A 26,881-nucleotide genomic window follows, 5' to 3' on the forward strand; every position below is an offset into this window, starting at 1 on the left:
AGAAAGAAGTGATTAATTAATGTCGAAACTTACTTTAACAGAAATGATCGATCCTCGAGCGTACCGCGCTGGCTCAACTGTTGTCAACTCAGTAGCTCTATACCGAGCTCAGTATTAATCTTTGCTAACCATTGCTGAACATTATTATCGTCACTGTTTGAATTGTGTCGCTTCTTAGAACAGGAAAAGCTTGGTTTGAAGCAACAATGTTTTATCAGCGCGTTAAGAAGTTGTAAGCATGGCAAACTCTTGGTTTTAATTTGTTGCCCATACTAATTAGTACATTTTTTATCTGTATTAACGAGATTTTTAGCCTTAGGCTAGTTCATCTCGGTACCCACACTGTACTTCCCTTCCGAAAGAAGAACTCACATTTTGTGAGTATGTAGGGAATGGGTTTCGATCCCATGTTCTCGGCGTGACAGTCACGGGCTTTAACTATCACACCAGATCCAGAGAGTACATGTATGTTCCTCTTATCTGTGGTATATATCTTTTAAAGTTCTGTTAAGTTTTAAATATGTGTTTCTTCTAAAGCACATTATACAAACACATTATGCACAGACCATGCTACAGTGGTTTTTCGGTTTTATCACGATCAAAAAAAATTTTACCGTGATATAAACGAAACCGTGAATTTAGTGAAACGAGAAAAATATGTATTTTTTTTATTCAAAATCATTCAGCTGCACAATGCACAGTGGCCGGAAGCCGGACAAAACCTCAAAAATCAATTTCAATATTTTATTTTTATAGTATTTTTCTTCCATTATAGATACTTCAACTAAGAAAACCCCAAATTTTTAAATCATTTGGTCAAAAATTGAGTCTTGAAGATTTTTTCAAAGTTGAAGTTTTATGTGCTACAATATTAGTATTTATTCCACACACGAGACGCGAAATGAGACAAGACATAACACTTATCGTTCTTACAATCGATGCGATTGTAAGAACGATAAGTGTTATGTCTTGTCTCATTTCGCGTCTCGTGTGTGTCGTGAAGTTCTTACGTTAGCAAAAACTGTAAAAGTTAATAGTAGTATTTATTGTCTTTATTTTATGAGCTTCCTTCATGAGTTCGTTCTAAAAGTTAGGAAGACTTGAATAATGTGACAATATTTTTTGTGTTTTTGGGTATGAATAACCATTACATTTCTGGAATTATTTGGAATTCAATCCCAAAACTATTATGTTTTTACAATATGCAAACATATTGACTTTATGAAATTTTGGAGAAAAACTTCGTATTAAAGAGATTCAGTACTTGTTTAGGAAACATCAGAAAACGACGCCGTATCCCGGATCTGACGTGCAATTTTGTCTAGTTTTTGGCTATATAGGTGACTGTTTGCGCATTTTCGCGCTAAGAGCGAAAAATTTTTTTTTCTCTATCAGGTCACAATGGAGCCGCATGGTTGTGGAGGAAGTGATATTGTTTAAAGTTCAAATTTTATCTTAATATAGTTCAAATTGACTTCAGAATACTAACAATTTAGTATAATTTTCATTCTTGTAAGAGACTTTCATTAAGTCAGATGGTCATAAGGGGGAGTGGGGGTGTCGACTTGCACAAAATGGGACACTTGTGTCAGAATTCTGCCTCTACGTGGCACCAGTAAACACGCAAATTTTAAAAATCTCATAGCTCAGAATTCTGCAATCTTGGAGAGACTGTATTCTTCATTGTTGAGATACTTGGATTGAAATTCTGCCCCTGGGCAGCATGCACATTTTATTAATAGTATACCTTGTTGTCAGTCGGACTCGAAAGGAATCCTCCGTGGAACTTTTAAGAGTATGCCAGTTGAAACTACTAGACGAATTAATTTAATTAAAAAAAATTAAAGAATTGCGAAATGTTCATAAAACTCACTAAATGGATAATATTTGTGACTGAATTCCTCGATTGCAGAACTTGATAATTCCCTAATTCAAGTGAAACATTGTTTGTCTTCCTCAAGAAAGCCCTTCTCCTACCAACTAAGACAACTTTTCATTCTGAAAAAGCTGACTTCACGTAAGTATAAGAAAATAGAGCCAGCAAGAAAGGAGAAAGCATATCAAGTACTAACAAATAATGTGAACATATCTAAAAAGATAATGAAAAGAAACGATGTTATTTTCAAGAACAGTGAACATAGACGACCAAAACGTTAAGTGGTGTTAACCAAAATATACGATGAAAGGTTTGTTTGTGAACCGAAGTAAAACTATCCTCAATTCTCGAACTAACTATATTATAATTGACAGTGCAGTATCAGACTACAAGAATCGTATTATATTTTAACATGAATTGCCTCTACTACAGAATAACCTTGTTGAACAATAAGAATAACAACTGGAAGTCCCTCAATACGGGTTTCTCCGGTGGTCACATAAGACCACAATGTCCAACAATATTTTTACATATCACAACAATATGGAGCATGTAAAATTATTGAGATTTCATCATGAGTTAACTAACGCAGATGTGTTTAGCGCGGAAAACCGTTCAATTTCGTTACAGTCAACTCGTTGGCCATCTTGTGGGATCCCTGGAACCGGTTCCAGAAGGACGGGACATAACCAGAAACATACAGAAATAGTTCTCGACAGATTGTATTATGGCCTAAAGAAGTTTGATGCAAAAACTTCTATCCTGTAAATAATATGAATGTGCTTTCTAGCACATTATCGTGAAAAACATTACTTTCCGGATGTTCCGGATTTCCGGAACCGGTTCTTAAGAATTAGTCAATATTAATGTCTTTAATCAAAGTCCACGTGAATACCTTTCCAACGATTCTTGAACGGTCCTGATTACTTGTTCGGTTGCAAAGTTATAGCTTGCCAAAGTTAGGGTCTCTAAAGCGGCATTTTTCAGTTGAAGCAGGTTCCCGGTGGCCACAGTGATCAAATCCGGAACTCTCCGGGGGTTTTGAAAACTAGACATGTGTGGCTTTCATTTGGGCCAAAGAAAATCAAAATCGGTCCAGCCACTGATTTTTGAGAGCCGTTCAAAGTTTGGGGTCAAAAATGACCCCAGGGTCTTATTTGTAACTTTTTTTATGGGAGCTCCCCTAGGGGTCGTCCAATGTTTTGGATGAATGGAAATGATAGTTTTCCACAAAAAAATAATTGTCTGAAAATTTCAGATTTCTAGGCCTTTCGAAACAAAACCTATAGCGAATTGAAATTCGGAAAAGGTCAAAAAAGACCCCAAGACCTTATTAAGGTTAATAGAACAGCTTGTGAATTGAAGGTAGGCTCAACAAGTGCATCTGGAGACGTTGAACGGTGATTAAGATCAACTCGACTAGCTGCTGCTTTGGCGCGGTTTCCATCGTCTTGTGCAAAACGTGAAAAATTGTGAAGTCGCGAGTGGAGTGAAATTGAAACGTGAAATTTTGCGTAATTATTTGATTTCCAGTGCTAAGGATGGTGGTTATCGATAGTCTACATCTTTTTGCTTCGATCATAACGTCCGAGGCCATAATGTCCCAGGACTTTATGGCGCATTTTTTTGGGGCATAACGTCCGAACATGCAGATACGCCATGAAGTCCAAGGAAAGAAGGCACATAGGATATTATGACGCATACAATCTTTTGGACGTTATTTCGCAAAAAAAACGCGACTAAACGACCGGGACAGTATGGCCTCGGACGTTATGATCCGGCCCCAGTTGGGAACTAACCCTTTCATAAACTTGCATGTTCTTAACTTTGGAAATAAAGTAAAAACTTTTTACTTTATTTTCTTTACTAAAGAGAAATCCAAATAATTATGTTAGTTGGTGCTGCATTGTCTCACATTATCTTTTTGCCTTTCTCGTACACTAAGTGTACTGGAAAGGCTATATGTTCACTCCAAAAAATGACTTTTTGATAGATGGCCCGGAGGGTCGAGTCACATATACCAATCGACTTAGCTCGACGAATTGAGGTGATGTCTGTGTGTGTGTATGTGTGTGTACAAATAAACTCACATCAGTTTTTGGCAGTAAACCTCAACCGATTTTAATGACCGATGGTTCATTCGACGCGGCATCTGGTCCCATTGTTTCCTATTGAAAATGGTTCGGATCGGTCCAGCCGTTCCGGAGTTATGGCCATTTAGGTGTTCCGGATCGGTACCCCTGGAAGGGGCCAGACATGAAAATGCACCAAACCCATGCATGCGACCCATCAAACCACGACATTTACGATTATTTGATGAACGGTATGCAGGAAAATGGTCTCAGACCATATCTGAACCGGTAGTGTTCCGGAACCGGTTCTGGCTGTCCCGCCTGAAGTGGCCAAATATCAAATTGAACATAACCCATGCATGCGGCACATCAAACAACGGCTTTTTCGATAATCTGATGAACGGGTAGCTAGAAAACAGTATCAGACCATATCTGAACCGGTAGTGTTCCGGAACCGGTTCCGGATGTTCCGGCGGAACCAGCCAAATATAAACGAGTACCAAACCGATGCACAGTGGCCGGAAGCCGGACAAAACCTCAAAAATCAATTTCAATATTTTATTTTTATAGTATTTTTCTTCCATTATAGATACTTCAACTAAGAAAACCCCAAATTTTTAAATCATTTGGTCAAAAATTGAGTCTTGAAGATTTTTTCAAAGTTGAAGTTTTATGTGCTACAATATTAGTATTTATTGTCTTTATTTTATGAGCTTCCTTCATGAGTTCGTTCTAAAAGTTAGGAAGACTTGAATAATGTGACAATATTTTTTGTGTTTTTGGGTATGAATAACCATTACATTTCTGGAATTATTTGGAATTCAATCCCAAAATTATTATGTTTTTACAATATGCAAACATATTGACTTTTATGAAATTTTGGAGAAAAACTTCGTATTAAAGAGATTCAGTACTTGTTTAGGAAACATCAGAAAACGACGCCGTATCCCGGATCTGACGTGCAATTTTGTCTAGTTTTTGGCTATATAGGTGACTGTTTGCGCATTTTTGCGCTAAGAGCGAAAAATTTTTTTTTCTCTATCAGGTCACAATGGAGCCGCATGGTTGTGGAGGAAGTGATATTGTTTAAAGTTTAAATTTTATCTTAATATAGTTCAAATTGACTTCAGAATACTAACAATTTAGTATAATTTTCATTCTTGTAAGAGACTTTCATTAAGTCAGATGGTCATAAGGGGGAGTGGGGGTGTCTGATAATGTAATGGCCACAGCTTTAACATTTTTATTATAATTTTTTAAATATTATTTTATTTTTTGACAGAAAAACGCAAGAAGGTGGGTGCTCCAGTAAAAAACAGTGCTTCACCAGGTACAACTAACTCTTTTAACCTTTAAAATAAAAGAAAGACACCGTGAAAAACATGTAAAAATAGCTATAAACCATTGCTCATTGGTTTTCCTAAACTGGTCGTTTCTTCGATTCATCTTAATCGTTAGAATCGCTCAACAACCTTGGAAGCAATCTCTTCACGAACTTCTATCGAAGTTTCAATATATAGTTATACAAATTCGTCAACATCTACGTGTTTCTTTTCTACACGCACATCGCTACAGTTCAAAGCAACAATCATCTATAAAATATAAAAGAAAATCACTAAACGGCGTTAAACGCTACGTTAAATATTTTTCTGCGTGAACGTCGCGTTCGCCAAGGCAATCTGTGAATATTTGAATCGCAATTTTATGAAACGAACATTTAACGCTCTTTAGTGAACCCCCTTATATTGGTTTTTTAAACTTGAAGTTTTATTGTATGTTATTCGTGCAGTTTCGTTAAACACATTCCTACTGAACGACACACAGAGTTATAAAAATTTTGAAAATAGAGCGCTATTGATTGCGTTTGATGACTGCGAAGCCGAAAAACTTCCCTGATTTTGAAAATATGTATTTGCTGGAACTCTACTGTTCATAAATATGATAACCGATCTCTGATGATCGTTTATCAAAAACTCCCTTTAATATTGCGAATATGGATTGCCAATTTTTTATAGATAGGGTTGTTTCAGTTGATTCGACAAGTGATAGCAGGGATCGGTGTACCTTACAACCCAAACTCGAAAAAGCATATATGAAGTTGTTGAAACGAGATACATAAAAAGCAGTTCAAATTTCACGCAGTTCACTATATTAGACTATCTGACCCCATAACGATTGAATTAACACACCTCCGTGCACCCACCGTAAAATGTCACGTGGTCTATGGGTCCCTGAGAATAGACCACGTCTTGTCAGCCAACATTGGTGTGTATCTGAATTGATCCATTGAAAGAAAACGTAGGTAAACGATTTTTTCTAATGATTTATGTAGTTTTGAAGATTTTGGACCACCCTAACAGCAACAACTACACAATTATAGTTCATTCCAATACCAATACATGATTTAAGAACCCCCAAATTAAAAGGTTAATCAAAACCTATGTTCAGAAAGCACATCGTGATAGCTTATTATCGATTATTCTTACATTCTTTCCATAATCAGCAGATTTCAAAATTTTGAACCACCCTAATATAGTAAAATCAAAATATATGATAAGTTCCATATCACAAATAGATTTAGGGAACTAAAATCATCATAACCTGTGAATTTTAGCAATTTCGGTTAACATTTGAGGTTTTGTCCGACTTTTGTATGGAGGCCCGCCACTGTGCAATGTATGAGTCGTAGTTCACATTTTTGAACAGTTTTGGTGGACTGGGCAATGCTGTATTGGTTTTCTATTGATTTCGGAATGTTTTAGAACAAGTGTGATAATAACGAAACGAAAATCGTGATAAAATCGAATAGAAAACCGTGAATTCGGGCGAGTAGTGATTAAAACGACTAGTGATAAAACCGAAACGCCACTGTATTTAGTAAATATTGAGTGGAAAATGGTCTCTTTATGGTGTATAGAGATAAGTGACATTTCAACACACGAACACTAGCATGAATTTTTCCTCACACAAAAATGCACGCCAATTCAAAGGCTATTCAAATTGCATATGAAAATATTACCCAATCAAATTGGGTAAAACGGGTGAATAATTATAAAACTAACATCCGGTGTAAGAGTGCAAATATTTTCCTCACAGTTTCACAACTACATCTACAAAAAAAGGCACGCATACATTTGAACGTGATTACCACTATAGGGCTCTGCACTGTTTTGATTTTGTATGGGATTTTGACGTTTCGTGGCCTTGTTGTTTACAAAATTTCTGTAAGAGTGAAAGAGAAGGAGAGATTTTCATGCGGTGCCCTATAGCAGAATCCACATACCAATGAACATTTAAGCAACAAAAACACTATAAAAACAAAACAAAGCTTTACATGTGTAAAGAGACCTTATAGTTACCTGATATCCACTCATCTCTAAGGATTTGCATATGATTGCTTTGATTGAAAAAATACGTTTAAATATGCGTTTGCTTGTTGTAAACTTGTTACAGTCGACTCCAGGTCTCGATATTGAAGGGACCATCGAGATAGGAAGAGATCGAACTGAAGAATCAATTTGTAATGCACTCTAGATTGAAAAAAATCTCCGTTACTAGGAAAAACCAACAACAAACAGATGTTACTCTGCCTTCCCATAATGTTTTGCACCTAGGAAACGAGGTCTAGTAACCTGTGAAAATGGGCATATCGACATATAGAGAGAAAATGTAGAACAAAAACGATCGAGATCGCATCGAGATAGGGAGATATCGAGATAAGGAGATATCGATATGTAGAGAGGAAAAATGTCCGTAGTCTGAAGGGACTGCTCAAACCATCGAGATAGGGAGAGTTATCGAGATGTAGAACATCGACATGTGGAGAGTCAACTGTATTTTCAACGCTTTCCAGTTACAAATCCATTAATTTCAAAATTAGATAAGTTGTTGCATTTAAAGGGCACACAAGTGCCATATACAGTATCGGACAATAAAAATGCACCAAAGCCGTTTTCCCATACAAACTAGTCAACTTTGGATTGTCATATCTCAGTTATTTCTCAACCGATTGTTTTCGGCCTTTCTGTGACGAACTACAAAACACTTCAATTTTTGAAAACTATTGAAAAACTTCGGTGATAACTTTTGATACAAAAGTTACAGATAGGTTGAATTTTGACAATAAAAATGCACCAAGACAAAAAATGCTATAGCAAAACATGGTCACGTCATATCATTATGGTGTCTTGATCGATGCGGAGAGTAGGGAAACAGCCGATGTAGTTAATTCATTGTTGCGGCCATTTTGGGATTCTAACAAGTCTGTCCTTAACCTAATGTACAGCTGTCCACTAGGGCACTGCGTGAGCGATTCCAATAGATTACCCGCAGGTAGTGCGTTCAGCAGAAGTAAAATCATTTTATTTTGTATGGCGAAAAGCATCTAAACTCGAATTACTGGAAATGAAAAGATTTTACCGAAAAAATATTTGGTAGGCAAAAAACCGGTCATCATTGTGCACAACACTACCAAATATTTTTTCGAATAATGTGTTCCATTTCGAGAAATACGCTTTTAGATGCTATTAGCCATACAATTTTTTTGCGATTTACTTTTGGCGATTTTTCGCGCATAGAAGCTAGCGCCACATTGATCGATGCGGAGAATAGGAAAACAGCCAAAGCATTTAATTCATTGGCGGCTGCACTTACACTTTGCACAGCGCCTAAATGTATTCTATAGACGAGTGCACCGATGAACTGAATTCATCGTGGTCCGAGAATTTTGGCACTAGAACGGGGTCGCTTCCAATCAGAAGTGAAAGAAAATAACAATTCTGATTGGGAACGGCCCCGCTCTAGTGTCAAAATTCTCGGACCGCGATGAATTCAGTTCATCGGTGCACTCGTCTATTCTAATTCCACTAATTCTTATTCGAACTGGTAGCCTTTGCGCTGCTGTCACTTTTCTACCCTGTCCATGGTAGAATGATAATCACGATATATTGCTGTGTGGTTTTTGTTCCATTTCCAGTCCGATTGGGGGTCCATTATGAGTTGCCGTTAGCCGATATCCAAAGTTTCCGGGTCCGTTAGAGCATATGCTCAGAAGAGGGTCAGGTGTCAGCCGCACTCGGGGGGAAGAGCAACTGACGAAAAATTGCAAGTGCAGGGGCTGGGATCGAACCCATGACCATCCACTTATGAAGTGAACGTGTAGCCACTACGCTACGGGCCGCGGCATAGAACCCACTTGATAGAACATAGATGCCTGAGCCTTTGTGAGTTTGAACCTCATTCATGATGCTTTCAGATAAAACTAGTAGCTCTAGTAGATTCGTATTCTAGAGTATGTAATACAAAAAGGAACCAACCAGGAGAAAATCCAACAATAGTTTTTTTTTAAATATGAATTTTTAAACAAAAAACCCCATAGGAATCTCTGAGAAAATCTCCGAATCTCTGTGACTAAACTATGTACCTTTTGAAGAAATGTTTAGAAGAATTCCAGGAAAAATTTGAAATCAATTTCTTGGCAAGTTTTCAGAAGAATTGCGGAAAATTTCCAAAGAAGTACATAGTAAGAAAAACATTCTAAAATAATTCTCTGTTGATGCTTCAGAATAGCTCAACACTTGTTGAGAAGGAATTCCTACAAGAATGCACGCGATATTTACAGATAATTTGAAAAAATCGTAATAATCGCATAATAATTCATGGAGGGGTTTCCTCAGAATAATACTTAAATAAGTGAAATATTGACGTCATTTAAAAAAAAAAGACAATTACACCGTCTTCGACCATTGCGGGTCTCTACTGAACATTACTAACATTCGACAACGGACAACAACACATATAATACCCAGTTGTTCAGTGGAGAATTTTCCGTTTGACGAAAAGTTTTCCCGACTGGACCGGTAATCGAACCCACACTCCGAGGCTTATAATTTAGTACATTTCCAGGATCAGTAGACGAGGAAGAACTTCTAAAGGAATATCAGAAAGATTCTCTGTGAGAATCCAAGCAGGGTTTCCTGGAGCAATTGCCGGAAGAATTCAAAGAAGAATTGCTGAATAGGAATTCCAGGATAAATTTCTTGCGAAACTCCTAAAGTATTTTTCCTGGAAATCTCATAAACGACTGCATGAACAATCATGGAAGAAATTGCTGGAGAAATCCCAGCACAAATTCTTTGAGAAACCTCAGCTGGAAATCTTGGAAGAATTACTAAAATTCCTTGAGGAATACGAAGACAATTTCCTGGAGAAGTTCTTGCATGAAAGCTTGTGGAAAGGCCTTCTTGAAAGAAATCTCTGGATGAATGCTTAGAAATATTCCTGGGGGAATTCCTGGTTAAATTTCTGACGGAATCACTGGTGAGATCCTTAGAAGACTCCCTAGAGGAATCTCATGGGTAATTCCTGAAAGATTCCTTGAAGGAATCACAGGAAGAATTCTAAGGGGAATTTCTGGCAGAATGCCTGGAAGAATGCCTGAGGAAAGAATCCTAGAAGGAATCCCAATAGGAATTTAAAGGAGAATTTCTGGAGAAATTGCAGCAAACATTGCTTGAGCAAACCCTACTGGTATAAACCTAGAGGAATCACAAGAGTTCCTGGAGAAACACTCTAAGATGATTTTCTATAGAAAACTCAGTTGAAATTGTTATTATTATTAGCTTTATTTACGAGGCTTTCAGCCCTAGGCTGGTTCGCCTCGGAATTGAAATTGTTTTGGGATCTAAGAAAAAAAAATACTGAAGGAATTCTAAGTGCTATTTCTTGGCAGGCCTCCAGAATCTGTGCTGAAAAATTCATTTCGGCATATCTAAATTCAATCATTTACAACTCATTTTAGAAGCTGAACCTGAGAATATGGTATATAAAAAACTTGTGTGGCTAGACCAGTTCAGCAAGAAAGTCACGGAAAAATCGCTATTTTGCGAATATTCAAGGTAAATGTCACGGACTACCTTCGAAAAATGCCGATGATATTCACGGTGAATATCATTTGTTCGAATCTTTGTGGCTTTGTGGTCGTGCGGCTAGTGTCACCAAGCATGTAGTCGCATCGTGCTGAGAAGTGAGTTCGATTCCCGCCGCAGCTGCCAGGAAAAGTTTTCAGCTGTGCCACTGGCAGGCATGAGAATGAGACTTTTTTCTGCTTACCGTTCATCGATACAGGCAGTAATATAAAAACAAATCAACGGCAGCACCAATACCATCAGACGCCGCGCCGACGGCAGTCAAGCAGACGCTTGATGGTTTTCGCTTCCCCACGAAAATATTTATGAGCAGTCATGCTGAGGCGGGTGATTGCGAAAAATGTCAAATATTTTCAACTGCTAATAACTCACTTGTTTTAATACATAATTTAAATCTATTTGCACAAATAGCTAGAGCACACTCCTAGCTTTGTGATGCATGTAAAGAAGTTTGCCTAGAAGCGGTTTGAAACGCAGAAAAATGCGAAAACGGGAGAGACAGAAATTTTTGTCGTCGTTGTGCTCGAGTACTGGCGCTCTCGCGCTTGGAAACCGTTTCGAGGAAGAAGGCTGCTGGAAAAAAAATGTTATGACATTTATTTTTCGAACAGTTTGAGATTGGCTGGGCCTATGATGTTCGTGTGGAAAAATGTCAAATGTACAGCCGGTAACCGTTTTTTCCAGTACATTTCTCATCCCTGGCCACTGGGCGTTGCATGCTAGTCCGTTGTCTAGTGTCGTGCTTCCTTCAAAGGCAAATAGCTCACTGGAAGCATTGAACGTGTCCGTGTCTAATTTAAAAAGTGCAATTCGTGTCTGCTTTTCAACACTGCGTTAAAGGATGACATGCGGAGAGCCGAATGTAGCAGCTGGGGTACGATTTTCATCCGATCCGGCCAGTTTGTTTGTTTCGCTGACAACATGGATATCATTGGCAGAACATTTGGAGCGATGACAGAGCTATACAACCACCTGAACTTGAAATATCCGGTTCAGAAAGTCTTAAACCGACGCTTGCTGGAATAAGTATTCATAGAACTTTCTTTTCATTTCTTTCCAGTACCTCATCGGCTTCGTGATATGGTCCTGTCTGCTGCAGCTGACCTCAGCAGAACCGGAAACCGCTCCCAGTCGGCCGACCAACCTGGAAGACATCGAACGAGACAACCTGAAGAACGAACGGCACCAGGCCTTCAAAAAGGAAGCCTACCCCTCCCAGTCAGCCCAGGCATCGTCCTCCCACGGAGCCAACCACTATTCCGTTCAGATTGAACACCATCCTGGTGGAGCCACCAGCCATGCCGGAATTAACTACCTGCTGCCACCTTCTGCTCCCGCCTCGGTCCCCGTTTCAGGTCCAACCCACCCAGGCATCAACTACGTGACGCCAATCCCGTCCGGACCACCTTCCATCACCTACTCCAAAGGTACCCCTACCACCACCGGATCATTCCGTCCCATAATCCCCTCTGAACCTTTCCCTTCCGTTTTAGAATACACCCCGCAGTATCAGCCTCAGTATCAACCTCAGTACCAGCCCCAGCAAAAGGTGCCTCAAGTGCACGAGGAACATTCGACCTACACGGTTCCCTCACGGCAGTCCCTGATCCAACCGATCATCGGCGGAAGTGCCCCGGCCCAAACGTTCCTCACCCCGCAACCGCAGTATGTGTACGTGCAAGCTCAGGCTCAGGTCCAACAACCTCCACCACAACAGCCGCACCAGCCTCAAATTCAGTACGCAAATCAACCGAATCTACCGCAATCATTGCTGCACATTCTCCCGCACCACCAAGGGTAAGTGCCAAAGCTAAGCACTGCGCTATACTAAATGATGATGGGTTCGATTTCCTCCTTGACACGAGAGCTCCGACAAAGAGGTGCTATGTTATTAGCACTTTGAATAGACTAGAATCACGTTTTTGCGGTTCGCTGGAGTCAATAAGATTCGATTTGATTTATTGGAAGTTCATTTTGTATAACTAATTAAGGAATGATGAATGGGCAATTTGGTGGTTCACAGTTTTCATTTGATCATAATGAAAACTGTTTCAGGAAAGGGAACCTCAACCTTCTCATTCACATGATTGCTTTGGTTTTGAGCGTCACACCATCAATTTCCGACGCACTTGATCTAATCCATATTATGATTAAGTTACGTCAATAAATTACTGCGTGGTATACAGAGGATAGACAAAATGACCGGGATAGGTAAAATTTTCACCCTTCAAAAAATGTTCAACTAGCTGTAACTATTCGAAAAATGCATAGAATTTTCTCAAATTTTTACTGTAAGTACATCAACTAGTTGTGTATTAGTGGTTCAAATTTGGAAAAGATCGGAATATTCTCCACGCAGTTATAAAAATTCTTGAAAAAGGAATAATTATCCAATAGCGAACTTTGAGCTGTTACAGCTCCGTTTTCAATTAACCAAATGCAATGAAATTTTGACCTTTAATGACTTATACAGCGAGCTATGATAATCCTTTGGCATTACTTAAAATTCTTAACACGATAGAAAATTATAACAATTAGTTTATTTTTCTAATAAAACACAAAATTATCCAAAACTTCATCATCGTTTCAAAATTCAAGATGCAAATTATTGTTCATTCAATTTCCCTCTTATTGACTTAAATATAAATGTGTTTTGAAGGAAAGTAACAACATAGCCACCAATAAATTGAGAAAGTAATAAGATGCATATTAAAAATAGATCAATTTACTAAAAAATCGTGAAATAAATTTGATTGCTATAACTTTTTTCCTGTTAAAAATTTCAAATTAATTTAAACGTTTTTTAGTGTTCATTATACGTCATGAATGGTCAAAAATTCATTGAAATCAGTTAATTGAATCCGGAGATATAACAGCTCAAAGATGGCTATCGAATAATTATACCTTTTTCAAGAATATCTTTAACTTCGTGGAGAATAGCTCGATCTTTTCTTTTGGGCCACCGATAGACAACTAGTTGATGAACTTACAGTAAAAATTTGAGAAAATTCGATGCATTTTTCGAAAAGTTACAGCTAGTTGAACATTTTTTGAAAAGTGAAAATTTTACCTGTCCCGATCATTTTGTCTATCCCCTGTATATCTATCAATAAGCATTTCTCAGTGACTTTTAAGTCTTGCCCCTAGAAATGTCGAAAGACAATTGGGTTTTTAAATTTAGAAAATGTACATATTGATTTTTTTTTTTAATTTTGCGAACTTTATTTTGATACACTCTTGAAAATGCTTTGACATCCATGTTCACAACAGAACATGTGCTCGATGAACAAATTGAGATTTGAATTATGATAAGAAGTCTTGATAACCTTGTGCGACTGGGGAATCGAGTTTAGTTCTAGGCCTGTTGGCGACGGAGATAGTCGAGTGACTCCGTAGCTTGAAGGAATAGAAGCGCCCGTCTAGCGAATTGGGAGTTGTGAGTTCGAGTCTCACTGGAGTACGTGGATTTCTTTTCATAATTCAAATCTCAATTTGTTCATCGAGCACATGTTCTGTTGTGCACATGGATGTCAAAGCATTTTCATCAGTGTAATTTCCCACATGGCCTGGTCAACCAAAGCAAAATCAAGAAATTGACATTTATTTTGATACCTAAAATCATTTTCAAAGAGATTTTTGACAGCAATTTTGACATTTTGACAGCAATTGGAGCAAAAACGATGCAAGCCCCCGGAGGGAGAGATTTTCGAACTACAGAATATTTGAAAAGTCCGTTAAAAAAGGAAGTGATGGGAAGTGGGTAGAGTAAGACGTCTGTTTGTCTGTGGTTCTTTCTTCATGGCGATCGACCTGCAGTTTATTCAGAGATTGTAGCAAAAATCTAGAACTTCAAATCTGTTATTGACAAATTTAGAGGACATCAACATTTTTCTTAGCTCTGCCTATAGTTCTAGATGTAAATTCTTCCCCATCGACATTAATACCTTTATTAGTATATTTGTAAGAAAGTTTTATATTTTTAGATTTTTCCTTGTAATATGGGCAAAATTATATCCTCTACGTAAAGGGCCCCCACAATACTGTGGCTCCGGGCCCCCACATTTGTAAATCCGGCCCTGCATGCGACACATTACATCGTGGCCTTTTCGATAACCTTATTGTACGGTTAGCAAGATGGTAGGCTGAGCCCATATTAGAAACTACTGGTAGTGTTCCAGAATCGGTTCCGGGTATCCCTCCGAAAGTGGTCAAATATAGAAGGGAACCAAACCCCATGCATGCGACACGTCAAATCGAGGCTTTTCTATAACCTGATGAACGGTTTTCAAGAAAATCACCTCAGATTACGTTAGAGATCACCGGTAGTGTTCCACAACTAATTCAGGCGTCCCACCGGAATACCGGACACCGGAACCGGTCAAATGTAAAAATGAACCTTGTAAATGTTCCACAGCCGGTTTAGGGTATTCCACCGGAAATAAACAAATACAAAAATGAACCAAAGCCATGCTTGTGGTACATCAAATCACTTTTTTGTCAGTAACCTGCACACTCAATCCTGAATTGCCTGTTCAGCACTTTTTTTGACGAACATAGAACAGCAGAACGGCAGAACTATCTCGGTAATCGATTTTACTGGGGCTCAGTACACCAACTGTCAAAATCTGGTGCAAAAGGTAAACAATGCAGTTAGCATTTACATAAGCTCAGACCACATTTAAAACTACCGGTAGTGTTTTGGAATCATTTCCGGGTGTCCCGTCGAAAGTGCCCAAATATAAAATATACCAAACTCAAGCATGGGACACATCAAATCGTTACATTTCGATAAGCTAATGAATGGTTAGCAAGAAAATAAGCTCAGACTGCATAAGAGGCTACCGATGGTGTTGCAGAAGCAGCGTTGTTGGGTGCTGCAGCGGAATTACGAAAGTGAATAAAATCAATGTAAGCGAAAGGTATGTGTAAGAGAACCAAAACCTAAAAAAACTAAAGCGATCTAATCAAATCACATAATTTCAGATTCTTGAGATGTAAATATACAGTAGGATGGGTCTGTATGGAAAAATCAGAACTCAAGCGCATCAGCCCCGAACTTTTTATTACATCACCTTTTGCGTCTGAAATTACTGCGCAAAATTTTGATGCGACTGGAGGGCGAGTTATGTAATGTGGTTAAAATTTGAATGGGATTCAGTATTGGCAATTCAAATTAATACATTACAAATTTTACATGAATCTTTACATGACCCAATGATAACACTAGTTTACAGCATTTTTGAACTCGGTAAGCTGATGATCATTTTTGGTGTAGAATCATGCCCTGAGTTCGAAAACGCAAAGGAAAAAAAAATACAGTAGAGCGGAAATTTTTCCGACTTTCCATACAAGCTTGACGATTTGAAATCGATTTTTGTTCTATTTTTAGGCAAAGTCGCTCACTTCAAACATCTCATTTTCCGTAATCAATCCTCCCATTGAGCTGATTTTTTTGACAGCAACTCGCCTACATATGATATGTCAAATCAACGTTGAGAAATAATTTTTCAATTGTTTTTTTTCTTATTGAAAAAAATACATGTCTTCATATATTTTTGGAAATTTTGCTAAAATTTAAGGAGATCGTCCCTAAAACTCACCAATAACTTGAATTTCATCAATCTGACGCAAAACCTACATTCAGATGATCGAATTGTATTATATTCAGCTTTTAATTTATGGAAAAGATTTAAAATTGGTAGAACAAAACGCAAGATATTTGAATTTCAATAAATTCCATATTTAAAAAAGTTATAAAATTCGATAATGAGCTAAAACTTAAAAATTGTTCTACTAAAAATTTTTTGAAGGTCGGTTTCGTAATCAGCGCTAAATTGTGCTTCAAAAATTTTGTTCGTTGACAGACTTTCGTTTTATTTTGTAAACTAGTGTAATAAAATATAGCGGAAAGTGTGCAGAAAAAAAAAATGTCGAAGACTTCAGTGATCTGTGAAAAAAGTTATAGGGTAAATGCACTAGTCTTCGCCCCCTCTCTAATTTTCGCCCCCCTAATAAAACATTCGTAGTTTTTGTGATTATTTAGGTAGATTGTAGTTTGCTTTTCAATGTATCTGAGAGAGCAAATAAAAATCAATCTTGTGCACTAATAATATTCCACAAAACCAATAACTTAATCTATCGAATTAGCGAATGTAAAATAGTCATGGCAATGATGTATGTTTTTTTCAACGCAATGCAAACAGTAGCGATAATCAGAAGCTAGGAGGACATACAAAATCAACTCTTCCATCCCAAAATAATGAACATTGATAATCATACAAGTCTTAGGAATACACAGCAGGTTTTTCATTCAGCTAAATTGATAAAACTTATCAATTTTTAGCTATTTTTATAGGTGGCGAAAATTAGATCACAAAATTTTAAGTTTCCAATTTTCGACCCTGGCGAAATCCCTTGTCCCGTTCTATTTGTAGTGCATGTTTCAGTTTTTGCCCATCCCTTTCTCGTACTGAAATCGGGTGTGGAAATAACGGATAAGGTGAAGTTGATCTTTGTGAAGTAGGGGAAAGTGGGGCAAAATGTACCATTTATGCAAACGTGGTCATTCTAATCTATTTAATGAGTGTCTTCTGTGATTTTTTGGCCACTAAATTGGAAAGTCGTTTCAAAACCCAATTTCATACACAATTTTCAACGATCCTCGTCAAATTGAGTCTCCTTGCAATCACACAAACTACTTCGTCTTGCTGACATCGTTGCAAAAAAGAAAGAGAGTGAAAATGAAATGCGAGCAAGCCAGCCAGAAAAGCACGTGCCAATCTGTCACTTTTGGCACATTTGACTGTGAAGTCAGGTGTGAAGGCAAAAACGGGCGATTTTTGGGACTGTTCGTGGCATGAATTTTTCAAACCGTCGTGTTCAATAAGGGAATGCTCGCTCAATCTATTTTGGAAGATAGTTTACTATTTTGTATAAAAGACGTCAATTTTTGGTTCACGTGACGCAAATTTACCGAATCAGATAAATAATTGAGGAGTCTTGATGTAAGTGACCTTTTTGTTCAATATAAAAAATCCAAAAGTCAAACTTTTCTGAACTTGTTTGAAACTATGTTCACGTACAAATACAAAAAATGGGAGATCCTAGCTTGTTATTGTCATCTTGGTATGAATCAGCCTCCAGTGAAGGTGGTCAAGCAGTCAAATGAGAGTACTGATTTTTCAGCTCTGCCTATATGTTGAACATAACATCGGAATAAGTGCCATCAATAAGTTCCCCGATTCGATGATGACTTTGATAAAATTTTTGCTTTTCTAAATAAAGTATTCTCAGGATTCAGACATTCGTAGCAGGTACAGTCCCAGATCGCTGTTATGAAAATATCCTCTTTCTCGTTCGTTACCAAAGCACAGAGATTTTGGGTTGATCACTGACTCTAAAGCGAGATTGATTGCGAAGCTGGAAAGATCATGAGTCCATATTTGACAAGAAAGGCACTATCACCACTAGGTGGATTAATCTGTTTTTTTTTTCTAATCGTGTTGATCAGCTATATATTCAACTTCAAAATGTATGTGCTGCAACCAGCCGGTCCAAATCAACTAGTTTTAACTCTGCCTGCGGTAGGTTCAACTAAGATTTTACTTAGACAGTCTCTAATCAATCGTGACGTGACCATTGGATATGCATATTATTATTATTAATGTTTAGGTTTTTCGTCCAGTCTTCGAAGCGCTGACCTTGTTATGCAATACATCTAAAGTATACGAACACTGCTGGCCGTCGTACTCGGATGACCAATTTCGCAAACCCGAGGCTAACCTGCCAATTAACTGTTATTACACCCGGCTTAGAATGTAATGTATGTACCTACATTTAATTATTAAAAAAAAACTTTCATTCCACGATTTCTCTTTGTCAAGGAGGCCTCAACACGCGGAGGGTGTCATTTAAATTATTGTCACTTCTTGTCGCCGTCGCTTTGCAACACCTCGAACGACCACGACGGTTGTCGTTGCAGGGTGACCGCCATTATTCAAGGGAACTAGAGCACATCTCGTGCGATGATTACTTCCACCTAAGTTTAAGTGCTGCGCACGGGTGCCACAAAAGTGTGCAGAAGCCACATTTTTGGGGCGTTTTCTGCTTTTGCATTGAGCAATGCAGCCCCCACATACGAGCGACATTCTGTCAGTATGTTGTCGTCGTCGGTAAGCCTCCAACAACCGGAGTCAAGTTGGTAAGGTAAGGTACCCGTGATTGCTCCCCGTGTTGCGCAACGGAAGCCGAAGCGAAGCGCCCGCGCGCGCAGGAAATTATCATTTTCATGCGGTTTGATGGAAATATGCCAAACATCGGGCCGCGTGCGTCACGCGCGTTCCTGTTTGGCCACTTACCCCACTGCACTGACTGCACTGGCCGACTGGTTGTGCTTGGCCGCTGTGGAACCCACGAGGAGGAAAATCGTGGAACTGGTTCCAATTTATTGTTTCGGTGCTGCTCTTGTAATGTTTACTATTTTTTTGTTTTTTTTTTTGCAACGGGTGCGCAAGCCATCGATCGAAATTGCAAATTGTTCGTTAGCAAACGAAAAGCATCAAATACGTGCCAATAGTGCTCATTGCGTCGTAAATTTACTCGCTGGGTTAGCGAAGCCACAGTGGACAAAAATGGATCTAACTCGCACTTTTCAGCTGCGAGACCCCAGTTTCCATCATCGCATTACTCGGTTTGCAACTTCCTTTCTCCATCATCGGTCACAATTAACCAATGCTCGCCAGATCACGTTCCTCCTGGTCCGACCATCATGTTCTCTGCACTCCACGACTTGTTCCAACCCGATCAGTAGCGATCGCTAACCACGCAGGGCTATTGTTCGGGATTCTTGCAACATAGGGTGCTTATCGTATCCTTCCGACAGGCCACCTTCTGAGTGCCGGGTTCCCTGTAGAGTGCAACGAGCTCATGAATTATCCTCATCCCTCATGGTATTGCACGTTTTAAGCGAGTGTAGCAGCTTGATGACCTCCCACGAACTCATTCGTTTTAGATGACAGACGATGGAAGATGATCTGAGATAGCACCTTGTAGGAGGCATTCAAAAGGGTGATCGCTCGTAAGTTCTCCTATTCCAAATGGTCGCCTTTTAAAATAAACAGATTAGGGTAAGTGTACCAATTATAGCTATAGTACCAATTATTCGCCATAGTTGATTTTCACCCTTCAACGATGTTAATCAACAAGAAAAAAAAATATGAACAACAGATCACGTTCACAAAAGATGGTCGCATTTATTTAAATTTCACATTTTGCTCAAATCATGGTAGAAATAAATCATTTTCCTTAAAATTTCGGCTTCCTTGCACCCTTTTTTTTATTCTTAATCACTTAACCTAATTTACAGCTCTATTGTCCACTGGGGCACTACGTGAGCAATTTCAATTGACAGCTGCACTTTTTGTACATCGCCTATATTCTATTCTACTTTATCGAACTGGTTGCCTTTCTGGTGCTTTCACTTTTTCTACTTTATACCTAGTAGAATGATGAGCACAAGGATGATGATAGATGGCCGTTGTTCCTTTCCAGTCCGATTGGGGGTCCATTATGAGTAGCAGTTCGCCGATGTCCAGGTATCCGGGTCCGTTTGAGCCATGGGGCTCAGAAGAGGGTCAGTGTCAGTTGCTCTCGGGGGAAAAGCAACTGACGAAAAATTGCAAGTGCCGGGGCTGGGAATCAAACCCATGACCATCCGCATATGAAGCGAACGTGTGACCAACTACGCCACGGGCCCCGGCATTGCACCCTTTTTCGCCAAAGTGTACCAGTTATGGCTAATCCCATTAGGATTGCATGCAAATAGTGCGAAAAGGAATCGAAGTTAAAAAATGTAGCCATAACTGGTACAGGGTTCCTATCATTGGCACACGCTGTTATAAATGCTAAAAGTAGTTTTGGCTCCGTTTCTGTATTTATCCTGTAAAGTATGGAAACTAAGCTGTCTTTTAACATATTGATGACATTCGTTAGTCTTCTTCTTATTTTTGTATAAATAGCTTTCCTTAGGTAGTGCCATAATTGGTACACGTACCCTACTACTTTCTTCCACTCTCCCGATAGCAGATCGATGATTACCTTTTGCCGGGAAAGTTCAGTTGCGAAACTATCTTGACCAGCTGTTTTGTTAGTTTTGAGCTGAAGAATGGCATCCTTATCTTACATCAGCGTGAAAGTTGGATTCTGTTCTCTGCTGCACTGACGTAGTCATTTCCAACAATAATGTCTTGGTTCCACATGCTTGAGGATAAATGTCTTGAGATTTACACAATATTTTATCATACTGTCATCGGAGACGTTGTTCAGAACATCCATACTGCGTATTTACTTGGTGAACAATTATCTGATGAGTTAGCTCACTAGGTGTCGCAAACGTTGCTGCAAAGGCTACTGTTCGAGACTAAGATCGCCCACCCTAGAATGGCCGCGGTTTATGAGATAATGTCAAGTGTTAAGAAAATTGTATTCTTATATCTTAACCATGGTTTGAAATTCGTATCTTCGGTCGAGTTTTTATACGGATCTTCTTCTTCTTCTTCTTTATGGCTCAACGTCCCCACTGGGACTTGGCCATTGGCCTGCCTCGCTTCAACTTAGTGTTCTTTGAGCACTTCCACAGTTATTAAATGAAGGGCTTTCTTTGCCTGCCATTGCATGAATTTGTATATTGTGAAGCAAGTACAATGATACACTATGCCCAGGGAGTCGAGAAAATTTTCCCGACCGGAATGGGAATCGAACCCGCCGTCTCCGGATTGGCGATCCATAGCCTCAACCACTAGGCTAACTGGAGACCCTTTTTATACGGATGTGAATCTTCATTCAAACGTTCTTTAGTAAGGATCTCAGTAGATCGAGCTGCAGTGTATACATAATTGATTTGGTTTAGTTATTGGCCCAACAAAAAGATACAATGTTGGTGTTTTCTGTAAATATGTTTATCTGGCCAAACTGAGTCCTGTAATGTAGCTATTAGTGAGAACTTATTCGTACAAGTGACACTGACAAACAAAACTACTGTTACCAATTTCTAGACTCAGTGGGTGATAGACGAACCGGGGTAGATTTGTTAACTTTGTTCCAAACAAAGTAGGAAAACGGTTACAAATTTCCTGTGGAGTCATTATTATAATTATTGCAATAACTCAAATTATTTCTAATCTTTATAATAGCTCACTTTTGGTGATTCGTTGTCGCAAGTTGGTGTGGAAGGTTGGGTCGAAATAAAACAAATTTCTCTGGATGAGTACCTACACAATATAGATATTTAAGAACTCATTTTTGAATAGTTTTAAGTGCTAATAGTCTCACCACAGGTATTTTTAAAGATGATAGATGGATAGTTTCCTATAATTTGTCTTGTCACAGGTTTCGAGCAGACACCTACTGAATTGAATGTTTGTATAGTCCACTAAGCATAAGTATTTGATCGATCTCACCTTAGCATAAGTAGAGATTTAGAAAAACTGTTTTAGTTCAAAACCTCTTCATATCAAGGACCGCAGGGCTTCACTGTAAGGTAGTATAATGTGGGTTAAACATTACACGTCCTAATTTGCATGTAATAGCGCAATCTTTAATTCAATAACGTTAATATACCTGTCTTGGATAATATGTAAATTGAAATTAGGCATAGGCAATATGCTCAATGAGAGGATAATTTTAAGCTCAATTTCGTAATTTAGTAACAGGTTACTGTCTGCACTTCACAATGGCTGTTTTTTTATGATTGATCGCTATTTTCGTAGATCATATCTCCGCTCCACGACCTTTTACACAATCGGCGATCCTCTTTGTGTGACTCGGGTGTGAACACGTTTGTACGTTTACGTTCATAGAACTGGGGACGTTGGGGCTCGTCGGATCTCTAGCGGGATCAACAGACAGTGTCTTCAACTAAACCGTTCAAATGCAAAAAATTAAAGCACAGGCAAACAGACGTAACACTCTGATAATTCTTTTTGTATACCGATCAGGGTGCCAAATTTTCATAGTCATTGACTGAAAACAGCACGAATTTGAATGATTCTGCACTGAATATTCAAAACAAACAAATTCATTTTCGTTCTGCCTCTTCACACAGTCAGTCAATTCGTAGTCATTGAATATGAGGCCGATCGAGAAGCATCTTCATAATTACCTACGTTTATGGTACACTCCACAACAATCAAATGGGAAAAGATCGGTGTAAAGCACCGCTAAATGTTTTATCAGCAATTAAACACTTTGTAAGATGTTTACAAATATTCATTGACTTTCATTCAGTTGACAAACGAGTATCGAGCAGCTGAATATGAATATGCAGGCAAGTGAATGAAAATTGCCGCACGGTGAACTTCAACTCGTCTGCTCGAAAATTTTGCGCCCTGATACCGATTTCACGGTCTATTTAAAAATTCGTAGTTGGCCAACTGACCAACCGTGGCGCTCACATCGTTTTTGTTCGAGTTTGACTTTTGTTCACTACCGCCACCTATTTAATGATTGGCCAAACTCAGTTCTTTTAGCATTGGGTGAATACGTTTCCGTGACTATGATTTGAATCGAAAAATGTTCGATGTGTTAGGTCTGTTTGTCTGTGATCAAAGTGTCTTAGATGACCAAGTAAAAATTACCACACTTGATGTAATCTATTATGTATCACGGATATCTTGGTCTTCGTGCAAGGCTTCCTACAGGTTTTTTTTCTATGAATATATTCAGCAATTCCTCCTGATAATTCTTCATAGATTTCTTCTAGGCCTCTTACCATAATTCATCTTGTAATTTCTTCGGAAAGTTCTGAAGGGATTTGTCCCAGGATTTTTCCGGGAATTCCTCAAGGTATACCACTCAGGATTCCTCATGGAATCTCTTCAAGTATTATTCTGAGGATTCCTCCAGGAACTCATCAGCGGATTCTTTCACGAGTTTCTTTCAGAATTCTTCTTGGGATTTCTCCCAGCATTCCTTTAAGAAGTTCTATGCAAATATTTCCTGGGTTTCCATCAGTGATTTCTCGTGAAAATCCTTCAGAGATACACGGGATTTCTGCATTGATTTTGCAAGGATTTATTTCGAATTTTTTCTCGGGATTGTGATTCCAATTTCACTGGCATTATTTTGTTTTTTTTTTTTTTTTCTGGTATTCCTGGAATGCTGAACAGTGAGAGTATCAACTGAACAATGGTTGGTTGATGGTGTCAATGACTGAATACAATGATAGCTGAATATTGGTCTGAAGTATGGCTTGTTCAACCTCTTTAATCAGCATTACTTGCTGGCTGAATATCAAGTTGAATAGAATATTATTCATCTGGATAATCAGCTCTTAACCATGCACCAACATTCAGACTTAATCATCTGTTGTTCAACCTATAATAAAATATTTTTTAACAGCTGACCCAAGCATGGTTTTCACGAAATCCACATCGCTTTTTCAGCCTCAATACTAACTTAGTTCAACTTATGCTCTGGACTATTGAGACACAACAAGTAATGCGCTTGTTTTCGAGGATATGTATACAATTGTGTGTGGTGTAGGTGCTAAGGTGAGTGACAATAAATCAGAAGGTCCGAGTTCAATCTCCAGTTTTCCCACAGATTAACTTATACATTTCTAAACATCTCTCCTGGAAATAGATGCAGCCAATGGTAAAAATAGGCTCACGAAGGAGTTTTTAATTTATTTTTACACAATAAATAACACAGCGTAACAAAAATGAAATTTTGGTCTGTCTCAAGAGCAAATTTATGTGTTTCGCTGACAGATTTTGGGCCATTGAATCCAAATCCGGGCTCAGATTTGCTCCAGCACGTCACAATTTTGAGCTATACCTCAATTTATAGGACAAAATATGCGATTTTGGGCTTTTTTGACTGTCAGCCATTGAGCATGGAAATATTTTTTTCCAGCAATGAAAAGGTAAATTGGCCAATTTACATCTATATTAACGACTCATGCAAAATATTTCGTTTTACCAAATCAAATTTGATAGATTTAAGCATTTTACGTTAGTAAGTAAACTTGCATGCAACTTTTGGAGGGTGACTTGTATGGGAAATATCGTACCTGACATAAATCACTTAAAACTATCAAATTCTATTTAGTAAAATGAAATATATTGCATGAGTCGTTAATAGAGATGTTAATTGACCAATTTACCTTTAAATTACTTTAAAAAAATCCATTCTTAATGACCGGCAGTCAAAAAAGCCCAAAATCGCATAATTTGACCTATAAATTGAGGTATAGCTCAAAATTGTGACGTGCTGGAGCAATTCTGAGCCCAGATTCGGATTCAGCGGCCCAAAATCTGTCAGAGACACATAAGTTTGCTCTTGAGACAAAAAAAATGTTGCGCTGTGTAATATAAATTGATAACTCATTAAGCGCATATTAAGCCTTAAATCAGCGTTCCAATAAAACTCAAATCAGCTAAAGGTTGAATAAAATCGCCAAAATTAGATGTTTAGGAGCTGAATAAAGGATTGTACTCTCTCTGCTCAGCTTTAATTCAAATGAAGGCTGATTTAAAATAGTTGGAGAAACGTTTGTAGGTACGGCATCAAATTGTTACCTGGGTCGTCCATTGGTTGCTCCCAAATTTCCTTTAGAGATTTATCCTACCATTATCTCAGGGATTTCTCCAATATTTTTTTCTGGAATTCTGGTGGGAATTGTTCGCGAAATTATTTCAATTATTCCATCCGGCATTCTTTCATGGGTATTCTCCGGCATTCCATCAGGGATATCCCCCGGGATTACTTCATTGTAATCCCTTCCGGTATTCTATTTAAGACTTCTTCCGGGATTATTTTAGTGATTCTTTATCCGAAACTCTATTGGGGATTTCTTCCGGGATTATGTCACGGGTTTTTATCGAGTCGACACTGCGTTAGAGATTCTTCCCGGATTATTTCAGGTTTTTTTTCCCGGGATTCCTTCAGGGTTCTTTCCGGCTGAAGCTTTCTTGAGGGTCAGATACATTTTGGTATTGTTTCAAGGATTCTTCTGGAAATTCCTTTGAAGCTTTTTCCATCAGGATTTCTTTAAGGATTTCTCTCGAGGGCACCTTTCGGAATTCTTACGGGTTTCCGAGATTCTTCCCGAGTAGAAATTCGAAAAATGCCAAGTACCTCCTGAATCAGTTGTTTTGGACTAGCAGATGCTAGGTTTAAAATTTGAACAATATCGCCTAAGCCTAAGGGGGCGCTCGACAAGCTTGAATTTCCTTTAGGAATATCTGCTTGGATTCCTACAGACACTTCCTTCGGGGTTCTTTCCGAGATTACTCTCGGGATTTGTACATTTTGTTTAGATTCTTCCAGGAATAATCAACAATTCCTCCAAAACTTTCTCAGAAATTGCTTCTTTAATTCTTCCAGGGATTCCTGTAGAACATTGAAATTGACTGTTTTTGAGGTTTCTTCAGGGATTACTCTCAGATTTTTAGGGATTTCTTCAAGGAGCTCTATTGGGATTCTTTCGGGAATTTCGTCCAACCTTCCTTCACGGACTCCAGGCGCTCTTACCAGGATTACTTCAGTGAGTCTTTCATTGATTCTTCTTAGGTTTACTTTAAGAACTCCCTCTTAATTATCGAGATTTTTCACCCGGGGCTAGTTCATCTCGGGAACCATTCGTGAAAATCGTTCCACTCGTGTTTATCTCCGCTCTCCTAATTACACCCTTTAGAGCAATGTTGAACAGCAAGCACGAAAGACCATTATTACCTTGGCGTAACCCTCTGCGAGATTCGAAGAGACTCGAGGGTGTCCCTGATACTCGAACTACGCACATCACTCGATCCATCTTCGACTTGATCAATCGTTACGTATCAGTTTATCCGGGAATCCGTATTCGTGCATGATCTGCCATAGCTGGTCTCGATCGATTGTATCATTCGCCGATTTAATATCGATGAGCAAGTGATATCTGGGCACGTTGTATTCGCAGCATTTCTGCAACACCTGGCGGATGGTGAACATCTGGTCCGTTCACCCATGAA

General features: G+C 38.6%; 1 protein-coding gene across 2 annotated transcripts in view; it reads left to right on the forward strand.

The window, feature by feature from the left end:
• Positions 1–26,881, forward strand: part of LOC109400817 (uncharacterized) — a 138,447-nt gene that overhangs the window by 67,851 nt on the left and 43,715 nt on the right. Inside the window, exons 2-3 of one of the 2 annotated variants that reach the window (XM_029875138.2) lie at positions 11,935–12,301; positions 12,368–12,671. In XM_029875138.2, coding sequence (XP_029730998.2) covers positions 11,935–12,301; positions 12,368–12,671 — 671 coding nt within the window. Of the gene's footprint in view, positions 1–11,934; positions 12,672–26,881 lie in introns of both variants that reach the window. The other variant, XM_029875137.2, reaches the window with a different exon arrangement.

Source organism: Aedes albopictus, chromosome 3 (assembly GCF_035046485.1).
Source record: "Aedes albopictus strain Foshan chromosome 3, AalbF5, whole genome shotgun sequence".
Classification (NCBI taxonomy): domain Eukaryota; kingdom Metazoa; phylum Arthropoda; class Insecta; order Diptera; family Culicidae; genus Aedes; species Aedes albopictus.